We start from the raw sequence: 19,488 nt of genomic DNA on the forward strand, positions 1-19,488 counted from the left end.
TGGGACCAGCCCTGGCACCACCACGCCTGGGCCACCATCCCCAGCACGGACCACCGCCTCCCGGCCCAAACCCCCCCAGGCTCCACCCTGGGCACCGGGAGCAGCCCACAGGGGACGAGGCCCCAGCAGGGGGAGGGAGGACGGGCTGAGGGAGCAGGAGGGGTGGGAGCGGGGCTGTACCTGTCCCGAGGAGGCCCGGGCACAGAGCCGTGGCGAGGAGCAGCTGGAGCAGGAGCCCACCCAGCATCTTCCCGGCCGACCCTGGGCAGAGGCAGCTCTGGCTCCGGCGGAGGCAGAAACCACAGCCCCTCCTGCTCCCGCCTCCATCGCGGCCCATCAGGAGCCGCTCGGAGCCATTAGAGCCTCCTGCGCTCGCTGCCCGCTCCGCAGGGACCAGGGCGGGAGCATCGCTAATGAGCTTCTCGGGGCGAGCGCGGGACGGGAGGTGCCTTCCCCACCCCGCAGCCACCACCGGGCCGTGGCTGGGCATCTGGGCCTGCCTGGGGACCCCAGTGTGACAGGGCAGGGGGCTGCGGGCGGGCTGGGGCCTGGGGCAGGGGGCAGGCGGGCTGCGCTGCAGCCCCTCGGCCGCCCAGCCCTGGCGGGCCCTGTGCCGGCAGCCTGGCCCCCCGCCAGCCGTGCCATTAGCCAGGCTCTGGCAGAGCTGCGGGCGGCACGCCGTGCCGGCACCGGGCTGTGGTCCCCCGCTCCCCGGCGCAGCCCTGCAGCGCACTCGCAGCCCAGCCGTGCGCCAGGCCTGGGGTCCTGCGCTGCTGCCCTGCTGCCCTGCCCTGTGCCCAGCCGTCCCCAGCCGTCGAGGGGCTGAGCTGCCGGGGCTGGTCCACGCCGGCTCCACAGCTCGGTGCCATGGGCGTGCAGGGCCGTGGCCGAGCCCGGGGGCTGTGCTGGCGGCTGTGTGCAAAACCCAGAGAGCTCAGCTGGCATCGCCTCCTCCCCGGGCCTCCCTGCAGCACCCGTCGCCGTAATTAGCCCCGGGGGGCCGGGGGAGCATGGCAGCCCCTGCGGTCCCCACAGCAACCAGGATGCTCCTGGCGATGCGGGTTCCTGCAGCCCCTGGGGCACTGCTGACCAGCTGGAGCCCCGGGCTCCTCAGGCACCCCAGCATCGCCCGAGCATCACCACAGGCTTCGCAGCACCCTGCCCGAGCTGGCTGTGCCCAGCTGGGCCCGGCCGGCAGCGCCCACGGCCCCGTGCGCAGGAGCAGGGCTGGCTCCCCAGCAGCACAGGGCTGCACACGTGGCTGCTGCGGCAGACAACGGCCCCCGTCTCCTCCATGCTGGGCTCAGCCCCCTTCCCCAGTGCCCGTCAGCACCAGCCCCTCAGCAAAGCCCAGGCTAAAGCGGGCGAAAGGCACCGAATTTGGGAGCGGCCATCCCCGTGCTTAACCCATGTGCTGCTGCCCGCACGGGGAGCCGGCTAACTTCGGTCTGCACCCTGTCCCCTCGCTCCTGCCCCTGCCAGGCGCTGCTGGCCCCGAGCGCGGCTGGGTCCAGCCACACCGCCGGCCTCTCCTGCGTGCCTGGGGCCCCACGGCCAGCTCCCCACAGCGCAGAGCACGGCACAGCCCCAGCACCCACACACACTGGCCCTGGCCACAGCTCCGAGCCTGCCTCCCCGCAGCCTCGGGGTGCTGCCCTGTGTCCCCACGGAGCACCGTCCCCACCACCCCACGCCACCAGTGCAAGAACCACAAACCAGACACAGTCCAGGGCCCTCGGAAACAGACTCGTGTTTCCTACAGTCTCCAGGCGAGCTGTCTCCAGTCCACACCACCTCCCCGGCCAGCTGCCCTGCCGCACCAGGCTCCTGGCAGCCCCCCATGCTGCTCCACGGGTCCGGGGGGGCCCAGCACGGTCTCCTGCCCCGAGACACCGGAGCGGGGACTCTCCCGGGGCAGCCATGCGAACGCAGCAGGGCAGCTGTGCCCACCCCACCGGCAGCGGCAGAGCCCAGCCCGCTGCCCCCGCCAGCCGTGCTCTGCTCGGAGCTGCACCCAGCCCGTGCCCTCTGTGCCCAGGCAGCGTCCATCAGCCTCTGCACAGCCCTGCCACGGCAGTTCACTTCTGAATCTATCTGAGAACACAGGACTAATAAATTAGAAGGCAGCAGCCTCTGCAAGTCCGGCACTTCCTGCCCAGCGCCCGCCTGCCTGCCGCAGGCCCCCGACCCAGCCGCTCCCGGGCCGCGCTGGTGCTGCTGGGCTCAGCGGCTGCTCCCACGCTGCCCAGCCCGTCTGCTCCTCCCCCGCTCCGGAGATGCTACCCCAGGCGGATGCGGAAAGTGGCAATTTCCATGGGGTCCAGGCGGATGTTGGTGCTGTTGGAGGCCGTGCCCAGTGGGTACATCAAAGTCAGCGAGGTGGGCTGCAGGGAGCTCAGCTCTAGCCCCTGGAACAGGCTGCCCAGGGCCAGCTGGAGAAAGAGGAGGGAGAAGGGCGGGTGGCCCGGATGAGCGGGACGTGATGCCTGCCTGCGTGTCACCGTGCCCAGGGCAGCCCCACACGTGCCATGCCGGCAGCCGGCTCGCAGGCCCCCCAGCACCCGGGGCACCACGCTGACCCAGCCCAGCTCTGCCCTTCCTCGCCGGGGGATGCAGGGCTCATGGAAGGCTCCAGACGCGCTCCGTGAGAAACCAACACCCTCCAGCTTTGCCCGGACAAGGGGCAGCGTGGGGCTGCACGCTGCGCCATGGGACTCGTGACCAGCCACTGTTTCTGGGACGCTCGTGCTGGGGGGCCTGGGGACCCCCCGCTCCAGCCTCCGTCCTGGCCTGGCACAAGCGCAGGAGGCAGGCCTGGCAGCAGAGGTGCCGGGGCCCCAGCCTGGCTCTGGCCCAGCGGTGGGTAGAGGCGGCAGCCCGGTCCTACCTTGCCTTGGCTGGTGGTGCAGTTAAAGCCCAGGTTCTTGGCCTCCAGGCTGCAGTCAAAGCCTTTGCGGTGCAGGATCAGGGCTGCCTCGGCCGAGGGTAGCGAGTCATCCTGCCAGGAGTGTGGGTGTGAGGTGCAATGCTGGGGACAGTGGGTGCAAGACGCACCCCCACCCCATCCGCCCCGAGAGTCCTGCAGCCCCGGGCCGTGCCTGCCCCGCTCACGGGCCGCAGCTCACCTCTGCCTGCAGCATCCGCAGGTTAAGGATGTGGAAGTCGCAGGGGAAGGTGGTGGAAAGGGGCAGAAAGGAGCGCAGAGCTGGTGGGGCCAGCTTCTCCTGGGCCACAGGCATGACCAGGACCTCAGCGTTGAGGTGCATGGAGGTGATGTGGCTCAGCAGGGAGGGGAAGCTGATCGGGCGGCCGTCCTGCACCTGCCAAAGAGCACAGAGCTGAGCGCAGGCCAGGGCAGCGGCAGGGCCAGGCAGAGCTGGACAGGGACTACAGGACCTCCCGCTCCCTGTGGCCTCTCCAGCAGTGCCCGGGGAACAGGCATCTGCCAGCACCCGAGCAGCGAGGGCGGCTGCCGGCCGGGCAGCCTGCACGGACCCCGGCGAGGCAACGGCCAGACTGCGGGCCTGCTACGGGGCCTGGCTAGGCTAGGAGCTAGCAGCTAGTGCACGAGACAGGGAGCGACGGCGGGGCCAGGCTGGCCGTTACCTCTGGGCTGCCAGTCCTGGCGCCGGGGAAGCCCAAGGCTTTAAGCACGGAGGCCAGTTTGGAAAAGAAGCTGGAGCTCTGAACGGGTGACATGGCGCACGCATAGCGAGCAGCGAGGGGACGGGACAAGAACACCATGATTATGAGGGCGCGTGACTCCGCACCCCGTCTGCGGGACAGACCCCGGTGCCCGGTCCCACCCCGCCCCAGCCCCGTCCCGTCCCCGTGCAGCGCCGGTGCGACGGCCGGGGGCCACGGGGCAGCAGGGGAGGAGAGCCCGCACCCAGCTGCACGCACGGCTTGCCGCGCCGCCTCCGCCCTGCTCCGTCCCAGGGCAGCGCTGGGCTCTCCGGGCCGGCGGCACCGTGCCCGACGGCCCTGCAGCCCCACAGCCCACGCACCGTGCTGGCCGTAGCGCGGCGCTCCAGGAGGAGGCGGAACCGGTTGCAGGTCCGCTTGTTGTCCTTCAGCCCTTGGCCCAGGCCCCGGTTGTCATCCTGCATGAGGCGCCGGTCCAGGATCACCTCCAGCTGGCCTGCAGAGAGCGGGTCCCAGCGCCCCGGGCTTGAACACGAGCCGGCTGCCCTGCACGGCCCCTCCATTGCCACGCACAGAAATGCTCCCGCAGGACTGGGGGCAGCGGGGGAGCCCCCAGACAGCAGGACCGGGGCACCCTGCACCCACCTGGCAGCCCCCTCCCCCCCAGCATCCCCCCTCCGGCAGCCCCACGGCCCCGGTGGGGCCGGCTCACCGCTGCCGAGGCTGGAGACCCCCAGGGCCTGGGCTGTGTGCAGCGTCAGGCGGCTCTGCGTGTCCTGGATGTAGCCCATGGTGGGCATGGGGTAGAAGTTGGCCTGCAGCGGCAGCTTCCGCTGGTACCTGCGGCGCTGGATCTGCCGAGGGAGAGGGGCGAGAGGCTGGAGGTAGCTCCTGCGGCGCCGGGCAGCAGGGCACTGTCCCCCCTTGGGCAGCTGCTGTCCCTCCCCAGGCTGGCGCATACCTGGAAACCGTTGAGGTCAGTGAAGAAGGTGTCGTCGCTCTCGATGTCGGTGCTGAAGCGCAGGGCCAGCTCCTTGTTGATGTGGTCGCGGATGTCCACCAGGCAGGACACATCCAGGGACAGGCCCTCCACCCCTGTGGGCAGGCAGTGAGCGGCTGGGCCCCACGGCCAGCATCACCCAGTGCCCCCGCGCCAGCGACCGCCCCGGCTCAGCCTCGCACTGCCTCACCTGGCACGTTGTAAAGCCGCACCGTGGTCTGGACATGCTGGTAGTAGCTGGCGACCTCTGAGAAGAGGGGTCCTTCTGTCACCCGCACCACTGGGGGGTCCTTGGAGGCGTAGGGCTGCAGGGGAAGGAGGGCTGCGCTGCGGTGGCTGCCTGCAGGGCTGCTTGTGGCTGCGGCATGGCGGCCAGCTGGCCCTCGGCGGCAGTCCCCGTACCTTGGCCTCGCCATCAGGCAGGAAGAGGTAGGCTCCGCTTTTGTCCTTGGAGGTCCTGGTGCCGTAGACGAGGAACTCGCTGCTCACCCTCTGCTCCTGCTCCTCCCCAGCTCGGCGGATGCTCTGCAGGGCGTGGGCCGGCACAGCAGTGAGCACACCCCGCACAAGGCAGTGCTGGGTGCCCCTCCTTCACCCCGCACCCCCCCACCCGACCCCTGCACTCACCTGCAGCAGGCCTGAGCGTCCCGTGAAGCAGGCCTGCAGGAGCTGGCTCTCCAGGCAGAAGTCATCAGCGGTGCCCGGGAAGACGTGCACAGGTACGGCCTCCTGCTTGCGCACGGGCAAGTCCCGGCCGTGCAGGTACAGACGCACGGAGGACTTCAGCGTGGCATGGTCGTCGAAGGACTTGTGCAGCTGCAGCACGCGCAGCCCCAGCGCAGGCAGGCGAGCCAGGACAGACACCTGCGGGCAGCACGGAGACCTGAGCCAGCCCCGCCGCGGGCAGGCGGCCGGCGCGTGGGGACCTGCTGGCTGTCGGCACAGCAAGGACCCCGGCTCGGTGCTTCCGGGGCCTCTGCTGAGGGGTACGTGCACGGGGGCCTGGTGGTTTGCGAGCAGTGGGAGCTCGTGTGGGATGCAGGGACCGTGGCTGCCGCAGAGGAGGGCTCACGGGGCGGTGTCCCAGCTGCGGGAGCGGTGTATGAGGACGGGCGGCTGGCACGCGCGGGCTGTGCGGCTGAGGACGGCGGGTAGTGGGCACGTGGGCACCCCGTACCTGGTAGACATCAGGCACCACGTCGGTGGCCGAGCCCCAGTGCGCACTGAGCTGGGTGGGCAGGGGCTGCCCCTCCTCAGAGAGCACGCGCACGTGCGGGGAGTTCACCAGCACCGGCACGACGCTCAGCCGCTCCTGCTCCAGAGGGTTGAACACCACCAGGAACCTGGGGAGGGGTCACACAGGGATGGCCATGCCAGCCCCACACCGGGCCAGGTGCCCCGCACCCCCACCCACTGCTGCAGAGCCCCAGAAGCCCCTCGCTGCCGCCCCCCGGCCCCGCCGGCCTGAGAGCAAGGCAGGCAGCGCCTACCGGGGCGAGGCATCCAGCCTGACCACGGTTCTCTCCGGGAGCGAGTCCTGGCTGGGGCGCGTGTCGTCCTGGGGAGAGGAGCAGGCAGAGCTGGGGTGCGCCCACCACCCCCGCCAGCCGGGCCCAGGGACACCGGCGCAGGCTGGGACACCTTCCCCGGCCCCTGCCCGGCACCGAGCAGGCAGGCAGGGCTGTGTGCCCCGGGGCCATGGGGCCGGCTGCCCCAGCATGGCTCAGGGACGCGGGGAGCCACGGGGCAGGGCGCTGCTCACCGTGCCGAGGAAGGGTGCAGCGGGGTCGTGGCGGTAGGCGTCCTTGTCCCCCAGCACGAGGTAATGCGCAGCATTGACGATGACACGCTTGAGGTTCGTGAGGGAGTGGAGCAGCCTGGGGCACAGCCAGAGTGAGCCAGGCGGGACCATCCCGGCCTGTCCCAGCATCCCCCCAGCATCCCCCTGGGAGAGGGGCCCCACAGGACCCCCACACCCAATCCCGCTCCCAGCCCTGTGCCCACCAACCCCCCTGCCCCAAGACAGCCCCCCCGGCTGCACCCCGGCCCCCTGCACGCACCGGACTCCATAGTCAACGGCCACGGCCTCCTTGGCAGTGCCGGTGATGGCGTCGTGGTGCTGGAAGAGGGCGAGGTTGCGGCGGGCGTTGCTCAGCAGCGCGTAGTCGGAGAGCGGGTACCTGCCGTCGGCGCCGGCGCGGCGGGCGTGGGCGAGTGCCAGGCTGTACAGGATCTCTGCCCCCCTGCGCAGGGACAGTCACGAGGGCCCTGCCCGCCGCCCAAGCGCCCCGGCCGAGCGGGTCAGGACGGCGGGCAGAGCAGGAGCAGCCCGCCCGCGCGCCAACGCACGCTCTCCACGCCCCGGGGCCTGGCTCTGGGGAGGGCAGGTGGGGGCACGCAGCGCCCTGGGGCCGGGCGAGGGCTTGGCACTGCCTGCGCCGTGCCGGGCCAACCCCCACGCTGGTGGCTGTGCGCCGATGGGGACTGCCAGGCCTCCGGGCCACCCCCTGCCCGCGCCGCCTGCATGCAACCCCTGCCCCAGGGCCCAGCACAGCTCTCCTCACCGGAGGTGGGCCTCCAGCACCCGGTCCAGGCTCTTGTAGAAAGGCCGGGAGGTGTAGTAGCCTGTCCAGTAGTGGTCCTCCCGGTCCGCGTAGGAGAAGAAATCCCCACTCAGCACCGGGAACCCGGGCGGCTTCATGCCCGGCACGATGCCCACCTTCTTGTACAGAGCGTCAAAGTAGTCGGAGAGCGTCCCAAACTGTGCCTGCGGGAGACCACGTGCAGCCCTGAGCGCGACGGGGAGCCACCGTGGCTCCCGCAGCTGGGGGCTCCCACCACCCCTCCCGGCACTGCCCACCCTCCGATGGGGCTCCCCACAACCTCCGCCCGTGGGGCCCCGCTCCCCCCAGCCCCAGCCCTCCCTGCGCCCACCTGGACGTGGAGGTTGGGCTGAGAGTTGAGGAAGTCGAAGATGCGCTGGTAGTTGAGGAACTGGGCATCCCACTCCTGCGGCTTGTCGTAGCGGAAATCGTCTCCCAGGGGCACCAGCAGCACCTTGCTGCGGTACAGCTTGGACTTCTTGCGGTACTGGTCCAGCAGCAGCTGGGCTCTGCCGTGGGGGACCAGGGCATGAGGCTGGCTCCCGGACAGGGCCGTGGGGCTCAGCCGCTCGCCCCTGCCGCTGCAGCACTCACCGCTCTGCCACGTTGGCATCGGTGATGGCTCGCGGAGGCACCTTCCACGGGCAGTTGATCCGGCCACCTGGCAGGCGCTTGAAGTCGAACTGGCAGCAGATCTTGGGGTCTGGCCCACAGGTGTGGGGCACGTCGTAGCTGTAGAAGGGCATCATGTGGCAGAAGATGTCGGTGCTGGCGTCCAGGTCTGCAGGACCAAGGACAGATGAGCATCAGCAATGGCTCTGCCTCGCCTATGCCCAAGCAGGGGTGCCCACAGGCACTTGGACATGGGGACGGCTGCTGGGGCACAGCAGCCTCCCAAGAGCGCTGGGCACAGCTGGGGAGTCACCCTGGGGCTGTCCCACAGGGCAAAACTGCTGCAGGGCAGAGCCATCGCCTCCCAGTGCTCGGCTCACCATCCGCACAGGAAGGTGGTCGGCAGCTGTCCCCTGCTGCCACCACCGCAGCGGGGCCCCCCCTGCGGCCACCTCCCCAGCAGCCCCTCACCCCACGTCTGTCTCCACATGAACTCCAGGTTCTGCGTGGCAGCGAAGTGCTTCTTGATGGCGTAGTGCACGCGCTGGATAAGCATGCCCGTCAGGTTGGAGCGTTTCAGCAGGTAGGGCATGGTGGAGCTGTACCCGAAGGGGTCCACAGCCCAGCCCGACCGCGGCGTCACGCCTGCGGGCACAGAGACCCGTCAGCCCCACGCCCGGCCTGGCAGCACCTCCCGTGAGCCGGCTGCTGCCAGGGACGGGGGTGCCCGCCGGCGCACCAAGCAGGCCCCCAGCCAGTGGCCTGCCCGGCATCTCGCCAGCTCTCACCGATGTTCTTCTCCAGCCACTGGTGCCCCTCGATCAACTGGTCGATCATGGCGAAGTAGTGGGAATTGGCCTCATCGGGCATCACCCAGCCACCCGTCACCATCTCCAGCTGCCCGTTGCCAACCAGCCTGCAAAGCGGACGCACGTGGTCAGCTCCAGGCAGATCCCTGCGGTGAGCTGTGTGTCCGCAGCAGAACGTCCCCCCGTCCTGGAGCCGCACGGGTCCCACCCACAGCCCCCGCAGCCACCGGCTGCTGTACCCCACAGCCCGCACCGTCCCCACACCGACAGCACCACGCTGGGTGAGCCCCCAGCCAGAGACCATCCCCACACAGGCCAACACCTCCCGTGGTGCCCCGCAGCCCATGTTCCCTCTGCCCTCCACTCCCAGCCCTCCGGGGGCAGGGGAGCTGACAAGCGGGACCTCTCCCCCCACTCAGTCCTGCTCTCCAGGTCTCCCACCCCCCCAGGGTGCCCTGGGCCTTGCAAGGCGCTGGCACCGCTCAGGCTCTGCGGCAGGGCTCGCGTGACCAGGGTTACAGCCATGATGGAGTTTCCCAGCTCCAGGAGCACGGGGAGCGGCGCAGCACGAGACCTGCCTCCCCCAGCCCCCGCTGCGGAGCCCCGGCAGCACCCTGCCTCTCACTGCACACTGCTGCGGTTTTGACATCTCGCGGCACTGAGAGGCCAGGGCACGCCACGGTCAGCAGCGGGCAGCCCACCGATGCTGCACTGCAACCAGGGCAGCCTTGGTCTCCCTCACACACCCCCTACTCGCAGCCCGCGCCCCCAGGCAGGGACCGTGCCGGGCAGCGGGGCCAGGCGGGCGGCCCTACCTCCGCACCGCAGCCCGCTTCTGGGCACTGATGTTGTCCCACCACTTGGAAAAGAAGGAGATCTCAGACCAGATGAAGCGCCGGCGCGGGTCCTCCTGCATCTTCAGCACCATGCTGTTGAGGATGTGCTGCGTCTGGTCGTAGTAGTACTTGTCGAAGGTCTTGATCCAGCCTGCCAGCACACGTGGGGGTCACTGTGTGGGGCCCAGCCCTTCGCCACCAGCAGCGTGGGGCAGCAGGGTCTGGGCTAGCCCTTCCCCTCCCCTGCTCGCCGCTCACCGGGGTCGTTGTGGGAGTGTGGCACCACAAACACCTGGAGCGGCTCCGCGTCCCACTCGCTGGGCTCATAGGTGATGTCGAAGCCCTGCTTCCACACGCCGCCATCCTGGTTGTCAAAGGGCAGCAGGGAGTACACGGCCAGCATCTGCAGGTGGGAGACAGGGCTCAGGGCGGACACCAGGCTGAGAGACCCTCCGCAGAGCAGGGCCACGACCCCACGGACGCCCTGGTACGGACCCCTCGCGCTGGCAGAGGGGGTCCTTGGCTGCTGGGCCAAGGCACTGGCCCCTCACCTGCAGGTCTGGGCTCTGGCCCTTGCCCCCCAGGGCAAACTGGCAGTCCTGCGGGGAGACCGAGAGGAAGCTCGGGCGACTCTCGGGGGGCAGCACCCAGGAGCCGTTGGGCGCGTGGCGAGGCAGCGCCGGGGGCCCCTCTGCGTGGGCCGTCAGCTCCAGCACCGAGTCCTTGATGTGGCTGATGATCTCGTGGTTCTCCTCCAGCAGCTGCTCCAGCTGCTCAATGCGGTTCTGCAGCACCGAGATCTGACTCTGGGGACACGGCTGCCGCGGTCAGAGCCGCCGGTGCCCGTCGCCAGGCCCCGACACGCCGCGGCTGCGGCGGGCAGCGAGCCCCGGCTGCGCCCCGCCGGCCCCCGGCCCCGCTCACCCTGGGGAAGTTGCCCCCGCTCTGGAGGCGCGCGGGGTCGTGCTGCACCCGGTCCAGCATCAGGTAGAGCGAGAAGACGGCCACGCAGAAGATGGCAGCTCCGCACACCGTCACCTGCTTCTTCAGCTTCATCCCGCAGCGCCGCGGGGACGGGCCCGCAGCGGGCGGAGCCGCCGCTGCCCCGCCGGGACGGCCGGGGCCGGCTCGGGAGCGGGGCGGGGGGACGGGGCGGGACGGGGCCTGCGGCCCCCGCGCTGCGCTGAGCCCGGCCCCGCGCCCAGCCCCGCGCCCCGCGTGGCTCAATCCGCCGCCGGTGTTCACGGCCCGGGCTGCGGCGGCAGGGCCCGGGGCGCGGCGGGGCCGGAGCCGGGGCCGGGGCCGGGGCCGGAGCAGGCCGCGGCGGCACCGCCAAGCCGGGCAGCCCGGGGCCTCTGCGCCGCGGCCCGGCGCGGGGAGCGGAGGGAGGCAGGGGAGGGCCGGGGCCGCCCACCGCGGGACGGCTCCGGGGGCGCGGCCGCCCCGCTCTTACCCTGGGCCGGGCCCGGCTGCTCGCACCGCCCGGCCCGGGCCCGCCGGCTGCCGCGGCCGGAATGGGCCAGGCCCCGCCCGCCGCCCCGCCCCGGCCCGCCCCGGCCCGCCCCGGCCCGCCCCGGCCCCGGCCCCGGCCCCGCCGGGGGTGGCTCCGCCGGGCAGCGCCGCGGGGCGGCCCCTGGGGCGGGACCGAGCGGGCCGGGACCCCGCGCTGGCAGGGACGGCCCCGCCGGTCCCGCACTGCCCCGGGGACCGGCCCGGGCACCCCCTGCGGCCCCGGGGACAGGCCCGGCCGTGCTGGTCCCCGCGGCCCCGGGGCTGGGTGCATCACGAGGAGCGTGGGCAGCAGGGCGAGGGGGGGTCTCCTCCCCCTCTGCTCTGCCCTGGGGAGGCCCCATTTGCAGTGCTGGGTCCAGTGCTGGGCTCCCCAGTTCAAGAAAGATGAGGAGCTACTGGAGAGAGTCCAGCGGAGGGCTACGAGGATGAGGAGGGGACTGGAGCATCTCTCCTGCGAGGAGAGGCTGAGGGAGCTGGGCTTGTTCAGCCTGGAGAAGAGAAGGCTGAGAGGGGACCTTAGAAATGCCTCTAAATATCTGCAGGGTGGGGGTCAGGAGGACGGGGCCAGACTCTTTCCAGTGGTGCCCAGCGACAGGACGAGGGGCAACGGGCACAAACTGGAGCAGAGGAAGCTCCAGCTGAACCCGAGGAAGAACTTCTTCCCTCTGAGGGTGACGGAGCCCTGGCCCAGGCTGCCCAGGGAGGCTGTGGAGTCTCCTTCTCTGGAGATATTCCAGCCCCGCCTGGCCGCGGTGCTGTGCAGCCTGCTCTGGGTGACCCTGCTTGGGCAGGGGGTTGGGCTGGGTGACCCACAGAGGTCCCTGCCCACCCCCACCATGCTGTGATTCTGTGGGTCCTGGGGCTGGGTCCTGGTGTGCAGTCCCGGTGCACCCTGTCCTGGCTGCAGCATGGGTGCGTGGGCTGCTCGCCGCCGTAACCCCATGGACGCGGTGTGGCAGAGCTCGTTTGTTTATTAGACGGGAGGGAGCCCGGCAGGATCCGCGGGTGCCGTGTCCCCAGGCCGTCTCGGAGCCCCCTGCCTGGGACCAGGGAGGGGGCACAGCCGCACCGGCCACCCCGCAGCTTCCCGGGCCGGCCCTGCCCAAGGGACGGTGCTGCCAGCAGGACGGACGCAGGGCACGCAGTGCTGAGTGGGGCCGGTGGGACGGACGCGGGGCACGTGGAGCTGCGCTGACGGGGCCGGTGGGACGCTCCCTCGGTCCGGCGCTGGCTCTCACCGGTGCCGCTTGCGGATGGCGATGAGATCCTGGTGGATGGCACTGAAGCCGGGCCGCTTGTGGGGGTCGTACTCCCAGCAGCGCTGCATCAGCTGGTACACCTCCTCCGGGCACTGCTCCGGGGGGTCCAGCCGCATGCCTGGGGGGGCAGGGATGGGGACGTGGCAGCCTGGGCCACCGTCCCCTTACCCCCACGGCCCCATCCTGCCTGTCCCACGGGCACGGTTCCACAGCGGACCTGCAGTGCTGGGCCCACGACCCCGCAGTGGCCCTCGAGAGCTGGGCTCCATCCGCATCCCTCACCCTGCTCCACCGCCTCCCTCATCTGCTGGTTGCTGAGGTTGGCGTAGGGGACGGCGCCCAGGCTGAAGGCTTCCCACAGCAGGATCCCGAAGCTCCAGACGTCGCTCTCGGAGCTGTACCGGCCTGGGGACACGGGGCGGGATGGATGCTGGCGGCTGGGGACGCCCAAGGCTCGGCTGCCCTGGCTGTGCCGGCGCTAGCGAGGGCTGGGCTGCCCCAGCTCGCTCTGCCTCCCTGCCCAGGACCGGGCGTGACGGAGCAGGACGGTGTGCCCCGGACTCCTATCTCCCAGCTGTGTGCGAGGCCGCCAGGTCGTGCCCGGCTCCATCCCATACCATAACTGAGTGCTTCGGGGGCGGTCCACTTGACAGGGATCTGCTTCATCCCCCCTGTGGAGGCGTAGATGCCATCCTCCTCCTCCCGTGACATCCCGAAGTCGCTGATCTTCAGGGTGTTCTTCTCCGTCACCAGGCAGTTGCGAGCAGCCAGGTCCCTGGGATGGCTGAGCCATCAGCTGCCCACCTGGCCATCCCCAGGGGCCTCCAGCGGGCATGGGGCGGGGGGCAGCGAGGACTCCGGGGTTCCCCCTGCCCTGCCCGGTGCCTGCCCGCGAGGCCAGAGCCCACCTGTGGATGCAGTGCTTGCTCTCCAGGTACTCCATGCCGGCAGCAGCGTTCTCCGTCATCTTGATCAGGTCCTTCACGCGCAGGTGAGGCCCCTCGCTGCGCAGGAAGCTCAGGAAGTCCCCCCCTGCACCCGGGATTGCGGAGCTGGCGGGCGGCTGCCCCAGCACATCACGGCGAGCTTGCCCCCGCACGCACCAGCCGCCCGGCAGCGTGGGGGCTGCAGGACGGGGCCGCTCACCCTGCACAAGCTCCATGACAATGTAAATGGGCTGCTTCTGGGTGCAGACGCCGATGAGCCGGACGATGTTCGGGTGGTTGTACTGCTTGAGGATCCTGTGGGGACGAGGAAGGGGGGCACTGTGAGTGCCGGGGGGCCCAGCTGCCCCGGGCACGGGGCCACCTCCCTGCCATCCCCAGGACGTTCTGCCCGGCCAGCCCCGGGACACGGCCCTCAGCGCAAGGGTGCTGCACTCCCAGAGGGGTTTTAACAGCCCCAAGTCCTGAGGACGGACAGACGGGCTGGGACAAGCGCGACGGCTGCACAGACCTGGCTTCCTGCAGGAACTTGGCCTTGAGCTCGGGCGGGAGGGTTTCCCGGCAGGATTTCACAGCCACGGGGGTGTTGTCAGCACGCAGGCGGCCGCTGAACACCTCCCCAAAGTTACCCTGCCCAGAGACACGGGGGCACTGGCCCAGCTGGCCGCGGCACAGCCCACGGCAGCTCCTGCCTCTCCCAGACCCACGGCGACAGCCCCGCGCTGCCCTCCCGCAGAGCCCCCCACTCACCCGGCCGATGCGCTCCCCCAGCAGCACGTCCTCGTGGTTGAGCACCCACTTGTCCTGCAGCGAGCAGACACCGAAGGCGGTGAGCTGTCCCCCAGCCCGCTCCAGGCACACCCCCCCCCCCCGCCCCTGCAGCTCCCTCTCACACAGCCCTGGAGGGGGGTCCCCAGGCCCCCGCTCGCAGCTGCGTCACCACATCTGGCTGCAGAAGCGTGCCTGGGGCTCCCAGCCCGGCTGTGGGCAGGAAAAGGGGCCAGACAGGGCTGCTCCATGCACAGGGGACTCGTCCCCCTCCCCCTGCCTGCCGTCACCTTGGGCACAGCCCTGGCCAGGACGATCCCACTCTTCCGGGTGATGGGCTGCTGGCTCTGCAGGAGGTGCTCGACGAGCAGCGGGATGGTGGGGAAGCCTTCCCCCTCCAGCCGGTACATGTTCTGTGGGGAGGAGACGCAGAGCGGTCCTGTATGGACACGTGGTGTGCTCACCATGGCCGGTGTGCACACGTGGAGGAGTGTGGGTGTGTGGGTGTGCTCACCATGGCCGGTGTGCACGCGTGGAGGAGTGTGGGTGCGTGGGTGTGCTCACCATGGCCGGTGTGCACGCGTGGAGGAGTGTGGGTGCACACACACGGCACAGGACACAAATGCACACCAGGCAGGGCAAGCACACACAGGTGGGCGTTGATGCGCGCGATGCCGGGCTCGCACCGTGCGCTCCATGCGTGGCCCGTGGAAGGACGGGTGCACACAGCTCACACCGCACACACACACGTCCCGTGCACTCACACCAGGACCCCACGGCTGCAGAGCGCGGGCGGGGACCCTCGCCTGCCTGCGCAGGGCCACCCCCAGCCGCCTCTCCCCGCCCGCGGTCACTCACGTCGGCAGCCTGGATGATGAAGTGCCGCAGCTGCCCGTCCCACAGCACGCTGAGCACGTACTCCTGCTTGCCCTGGCTCTCCCGCACCAGGAAGTCCCCGCTGCAGCTCAGCAGCTCCTGCACCTCCAGGCGTGGGATGGCCCCGTGGTACCAGACCTGCTGGCACAGCGGCTTCTGCACCTCCGGGATGAGGGGCACGGGGGGCGGCAGCTGGACAGAGACGGGGGTGAGCCCAGCCGTGCCCCCGGGTCATCCGGAGGTGGGGGCATCCACGGTGGCAGACAGGGGGGAGCAGAACCTGGAGGGGCTGGGGCACGGAGGGGAGGGGGCTGAGGGGTTGGAGAGGAGAGGGTAGGGGATGCCGAGGGTCCGGGAGGCTCGGCAAGGCGGCCGGGTGGGGGGTCAGGGTGGCTGGAGGTGCCCAGGGCCTCACCGAGTACTTGGGGCTGAAGATGCCCGAGATGTGGTTCTTGAGGGTCTCCAGCGCGGTGGCCCCGCTGCGCTCCTGCTCCTGGGGGGGACGCGTGAGCGGTGCGGCGGGCGGGGGGGGACCCGGGCCCGGCCAGCCCCTGCCCTGCGGCTCGCGGGGCGCGGCGCGGCAGGACTCACCGCGGAGCAGACCGACTGCCGGTCCTCCTGCAGCGGCAGGGCGGGCAGCGGGTCCCCGGCACCCAGCTCCGACAGCTTCCGGGCCAGCAGGTCCCGCTGCGCCTGCAGCTTGGCCTGGGTGCAGATGCAGCCCTCGAGCTGCTGCTGGGCCTCCTGCAGCCCCTGCCGCTTGCCCAGCACGTGCACCCTGCGGAGGGACGGGCGGTCAGCCCCTGCCGCCCCGGCCCCTCGCCCGCGCCCGCCGCGCCTCACCGCTCCCCGGGGCTCCGGCCCTGCTCCTCGCCCCGGATCTCCGCCTGCAGCTCCCGCACCCGCTGCTCCCTGCCGCTCACGGCCTCCGCGGCGGCCGCCAGCTCCTCCTCGACTGACGTCAGGCTGCAGGGGACAAGGTGCTGGACGGTGCTGAGCTGCGCTGCCTGCAGCTGCAGCCCCCGCCGCGGCCCGACCCGCTCACCAGTGCTGGACGCTCTCGACGGTCAGCTCGTTCAGCTGCAGCTCCCCCGGCGCCAGGCACTCCGTCTCCTCCAGCAAGCTCTCGTCGAAGGACACGGCCGGCGGCACCTCGGAGCCGTACCTGCAGACCGCAGCGTGGCTCTGGCTCCCGCCTGCCCGCGCTGGCCCCTGGCCCCGTGACCGGCAGCGCCGTGCCCAGCAGCGGGGCCACAGCCGCGCGGGACCGTACCGGTGGCTCTGGACGAAGCCGCTGTACTCGGTGGCTGGGTCGATGGCCTGGATGGCGCTGGCGATGTCCTGGTGCACGGCCAGAACGTCCTTCTGCACCAGGCTGCTGATGCTGTGGTACTCCCCGAGGATCTCCTTCCTGCGGGCACGCGGGCACTGGGGGCTGCCGGGCTCCTCTGCCCCCAGCCCAGGGTCCCCGCGGCCAGGCACGGCCACCCTACCCCGGCCGGTCCCCGCGTCCCTCTGCCTCGCGCCCTCGGTCCCCGCATCGCGTGCAGCACGGCGGGGCGTCACCGTGACTGCTGCGGGTGACCGAGCAGGGATGGTGCCTGCGGCTGGCGGGACTCTGGCGGGAGCAGGGAGCAGCGCCGGCTCTCAGGGGCTTTGGGGTGCCCGGGGCAGGCAGCAGAGCGTGAGGCAGGCAGCGGGATGTGGGGCGGGCAGCGGGACGCGGGGTGGGCAGTGGGACGTGGGGCAGGCAGCGGGATGAGGGGCAGGCAGTGGGATGCGGGGCAGGCAGAAGAGCACAGGGCAGGCAGCAGGACACGGGGTGGGCAGCGGGATGAGGGGCAGGCAGCGGGATGAGGGGCAGGCAGCGGGATGAGGGGCAGGCAGCAGGACGCGGGGCAGGCAGCAGGACACGGGGCAGGCAGCGGGATGAGGGGCAGGCAGAAGGACGCGGGGCAGGCAGCAGGACACGGGGCAGGCAGCGGGATGAGGGGCAGGCAGCGGGATGAGGGGCAGGCAGCAGGATACGGGGCAGGCAGCGGGACGTGGGGCAGGCGCGTTCTTACAGGATGAGGACCATCTCCTGCTGCAGGCTGTAGAGGGACTGGTGGAGGCTGGGCAGCAGCCGCTGGTAGTGGTGGTGGTGGTGGAGCGCAGCTGCCTGCACGGCCAGCACGTACTGGTTGTGCAGGGCGTAGAGCTTCCAGAGGCTGCGCACATACTTCTCCTTCGCCTTGTCCCGCTCCTTGTCTGGGGGGAGAGGCCGTGGAAAACACTGGCTGCCACTGTGCCACTGGTCCCAGCGCCGCAGCACATCCCCCCGAGCAGCCAGCGAGGAGCACGGGCACCTGGCGGGGCTGGGGCAGGGGGTGGGGGGGGGTCCCAGGCCAGGCAGGGGTCCAGGGCCAGGGTGGTCTCACATCCCCGTGCAGAGGGATGCTCCCGACCTGCAGTGTGGTGTCCCAAGTCCCGAAACCCACTGGAGCTCTGCCTGGTTCCCCAGGGGCCAAGCTGGGCTCTCCCCGTGCCCCCAGAGCTCCTGCCCGACCCAGGCTGTGCCATGTCTCCGGCCATCCCTGAGCTGCCAGGGGCCGCGGAGAGCCGGGAGGGGACACAGCGGGATGGGGACAGGCGAGGTGGGGGGCCGAGGCCGCGCTGGCAGGCACCTTTGCTGGCCTCCTGGTACTTGCGCTTGGCCTGGGCACTGTCGCGTGCCAGGCTGCGGTACTGCGCCTTCAGCTTCTCCATCTCCTGCTGCGTGGTCTGGGGGGGAGACGCTGTTAGGGGAGTGGGGCCAGGCCAGGCCCCCCGCTCCCCGTGCTGGGACCCCCATACCCGGGTGTACTCCTGGCTGAGCTGCTGCCACTGCTCGCTGAAGGCCTTGCGGAGCTGCTGCTTGTCGCGGATCAGCAGGCTCAGCTTGGCCAGCGGCCCCGCTGCCAGCTCCTCCGCATGCCGGCGCAGGATCTGGCTCAGTGTCTCTGTCCGGCTTGCCAGCACCCACCAGGACTGCGGGGAGGGGGCATCAGCGGCGGCGCGGGGATGGTCGCGCTCTGGCATCGCGCTGCACCGGGCTCTGCGCGGCACGCTCCCGCGCCGAGTCATCCCTACCTCCCCGATCTGGCCACCGTGGTCACTGGCGCGGGGCTGCCCAGGGCCCTCCTGCTTCTCCAGCTGGGAGAACATGTGGTGCAGCATCCCCGCGTACTCCCGGTCGCTCTTGGCGCGCTGCGACATCCACTTCTTCATCAGCTCCAGCAGGCGCAGCTCGCTGTCCTGCAGCCGCAGCAGCGCGCTGTGCCCCTGCGGGCACCACAGCTCCGGCCCGAAGCCCATGGCACCGCTGTCCCGGCCGGAGCAGGCTGCGAGGCAGTGGGAGAGCCTGAGCCGCCAGCCGGGGCCCTTTGCTCCGCACACCCTCCCACCCCACTGCCGCGTCGCGGATGTGGGGCAGAGCCCCCACGGAACCTGCCCTGCAAAGCGCAGTCAAAGCAGGTGACAGGGCTGAGCGTGCCCCAGGCCCCACGGCGGGGACGGGGACGTGGACGGGGACGTGGACGGGGATGGGGATGGGGATGGGGACGGGAGGAGGAAGTGTGGGGTCAAACCCAGCGGCGTCAGCTCCGCCATGCACGATGGGCTGCTCCTGGGGCAGCACAGCTGTGACCCCCCTGGCCCCACAGTGCCCAGTGGCTCTGGCCCCATCCTGCCCAGTCACCCCTACAGCCACGGCAGGGGCAGCCGGGCACGCCGGGACGGGGAGCTGCGGGGGCCGGGACATGGGCAGGGAGCTGGCAGGAGGGGGATGGGGCGCCGAGCCCCAGGGGAAGGTGCCGAGCCTGGACGTGTCGCAGTACCTGGGACTCCAGCACAGCCACTGGGAGCCAAACTGGTCCCAGCTGCAGTCCCTGGGTGCCCTGCCCTGTAGCAAGAGTGCAGCAGCAGGGTGCTGGGACATGTCTCTGCACAGCCCATGACCCCCCCAGAGGGCCAGGGCCCAGACACCCCCAGCCCCACAGAGGGGTCCCCGTCCCTGCCAGCGCCCCGCCGGGGCACAGCCCCTCCAACCTGCGCGTGCCGCGAGGTCCCTGCCGCCGGGCTGGCACTGGCGTCCTCCTGGGGCCGCGGCCGGTGCAGTCTGGACCTGGTGCTGTCGCAGCTCGTGGGGAGGAACAGGAAACCCGGTGCTGACCATACAGCCATTGCGAGATTTCCTGCGCTTCCTCCCCTCCCTGCCAGTCCCCGCGCCCAGGGCCGACACCGGCACACGGCTCTGCCGCAGCTGGGCAGCCCGCAGCCCCGCTGCCCGTCCTGGCTGCCTCGCCCCGAGGCCTGGCGTGGGCAGGACCCGGTCCTGCGGGAGCCCGGGGCTCTTCCTCACCCCGGCTGGAGTCCATCGCCCCTGCGGAGCCTGAACTCAGCCCTGGCCCCGCAGCGGTGTCACCAGCGAATCCTCTTCGGGGTCTGCTCTGTGCAGCCCTGCTGACAGGGGGCCATCCTGTCAGCACCCCTGAGCCTGGCCCTCGCAACCGTGAAAGGCCACAGGACAGCGTATCCACCACACGGCACCATGGGGCTGTGCCCCAGCCCTTGGTGCCAGCCTGCACCCACACGGCTGGGACCC

General features: G+C 71.3%; 2 protein-coding genes across 4 annotated transcripts; both read right to left on the bottom strand.

Annotated features, from left to right (window-relative positions):
• Positions 1-2,035: 2,035 nt before the first annotated feature.
• Positions 2,036-10,644, bottom strand: MAN2A2 (mannosidase alpha class 2A member 2). 2 transcript variants are annotated; one of them, XM_075431970.1, is made up of 22 exons: positions 10,430-10,644; positions 10,057-10,290; positions 9,764-9,908; positions 9,485-9,656; positions 8,649-8,776; positions 8,332-8,505; positions 7,843-8,029; positions 7,580-7,757; positions 7,210-7,412; positions 6,706-6,888; positions 6,408-6,522; positions 6,136-6,203; positions 5,823-5,988; positions 5,273-5,509; positions 5,048-5,170; positions 4,836-4,950; positions 4,607-4,740; positions 4,358-4,499; positions 4,008-4,141; positions 3,126-3,320; positions 2,888-2,998; positions 2,036-2,432 (listed from the first exon to the last, which is right to left on the bottom strand). In XM_075431970.1, the coding sequence occupies exons 1-22, from the start codon at positions 10,559-10,561 to the stop codon at positions 2,280-2,282; spliced, it is 3,429 nt and encodes a 1,142-aa protein (XP_075288085.1). In that variant the 5' UTR covers positions 10,562-10,644; the 3' UTR covers positions 2,036-2,279. The 2 variants fall into 2 exon arrangements, with proteins under 2 accessions (XP_075288085.1, XP_075288083.1); XM_075431968.1 differs by having other exon boundaries at positions 10,057-10,311.
• A 1,511-nt stretch (positions 10,645-12,155) lies between these two features.
• On the bottom strand, positions 12,156-19,020 carry FES (FES proto-oncogene, tyrosine kinase). 2 transcript variants are annotated; one of them, XM_075431275.1, is made up of 19 exons: positions 18,933-19,020; positions 17,976-18,226; positions 17,700-17,873; positions 17,531-17,627; positions 16,931-17,114; positions 16,138-16,275; positions 15,910-16,029; positions 15,708-15,830; positions 15,456-15,642; positions 15,280-15,357; positions 14,847-15,056; positions 14,279-14,401; positions 13,971-14,024; positions 13,732-13,850; positions 13,423-13,517; positions 13,185-13,308; positions 12,894-13,051; positions 12,559-12,681; positions 12,156-12,394 (listed from the first exon to the last, which is right to left on the bottom strand). In XM_075431275.1, the coding sequence occupies exons 2-19, from the start codon at positions 18,198-18,200 to the stop codon at positions 12,252-12,254; spliced, it is 2,475 nt and encodes an 824-aa protein (XP_075287390.1). In that variant the 5' UTR covers positions 18,201-18,226; positions 18,933-19,020; the 3' UTR covers positions 12,156-12,251. The 2 variants fall into 2 exon arrangements, with proteins under 2 accessions (XP_075287390.1, XP_075287388.1); XM_075431273.1 differs by having other exon boundaries at positions 12,894-13,060.
• Positions 19,021-19,488: the final 468 nt, after the last annotated feature.

The sequence above is a fragment of the Opisthocomus hoazin genome, chromosome 10, assembly GCF_030867145.1.
Source record: "Opisthocomus hoazin isolate bOpiHoa1 chromosome 10, bOpiHoa1.hap1, whole genome shotgun sequence".
Classification (NCBI taxonomy): Eukaryota; Metazoa; Chordata; class Aves; order Opisthocomiformes; family Opisthocomidae; genus Opisthocomus; species Opisthocomus hoazin.

Bases quoted from the DNA above. Each gene is read 5' to 3' on its own strand.
- MAN2A2 (XM_075431968.1), bottom strand. From the start codon at position 10,561: ATGAAGCTGAAGAAGCAGGTGACGGTGTGCGGAGCTGCCATCTTCTGC. The intron at 6,204-6,407 runs GTGAGCAGCGCC...TCCTCTCCCCAG, and splicing joins CTGCACCCTTCCTCGGCACG to GACGACACGCGCCCCAGCCA. The intron at 2,433-2,887 runs GTAGGACCGGGC...CTCTTTCTCCAG, and splicing joins GCACCACCAGCCAAGGCAAG to CTGGCCCTGGGCAGCCTGTT.
- FES (XM_075431273.1), bottom strand. From the start codon at position 18,200: ATGGGCTTCGGGCCGGAGCTGTGGTGCCCGCAGGGGCACAGCGCGCTG. The intron at 16,030-16,137 runs GTACGGTCCCGC...TGCGGTCTGCAG, and splicing joins GGCTTCGTCCAGAGCCACCG to GTACGGCTCCGAGGTGCCGC. The intron at 15,358-15,455 runs GTGAGTCCTGCC...CGTCCCCCCCAG, and splicing joins GGCAGTCGGTCTGCTCCGCG to GAGCAGGAGCGCAGCGGGGC.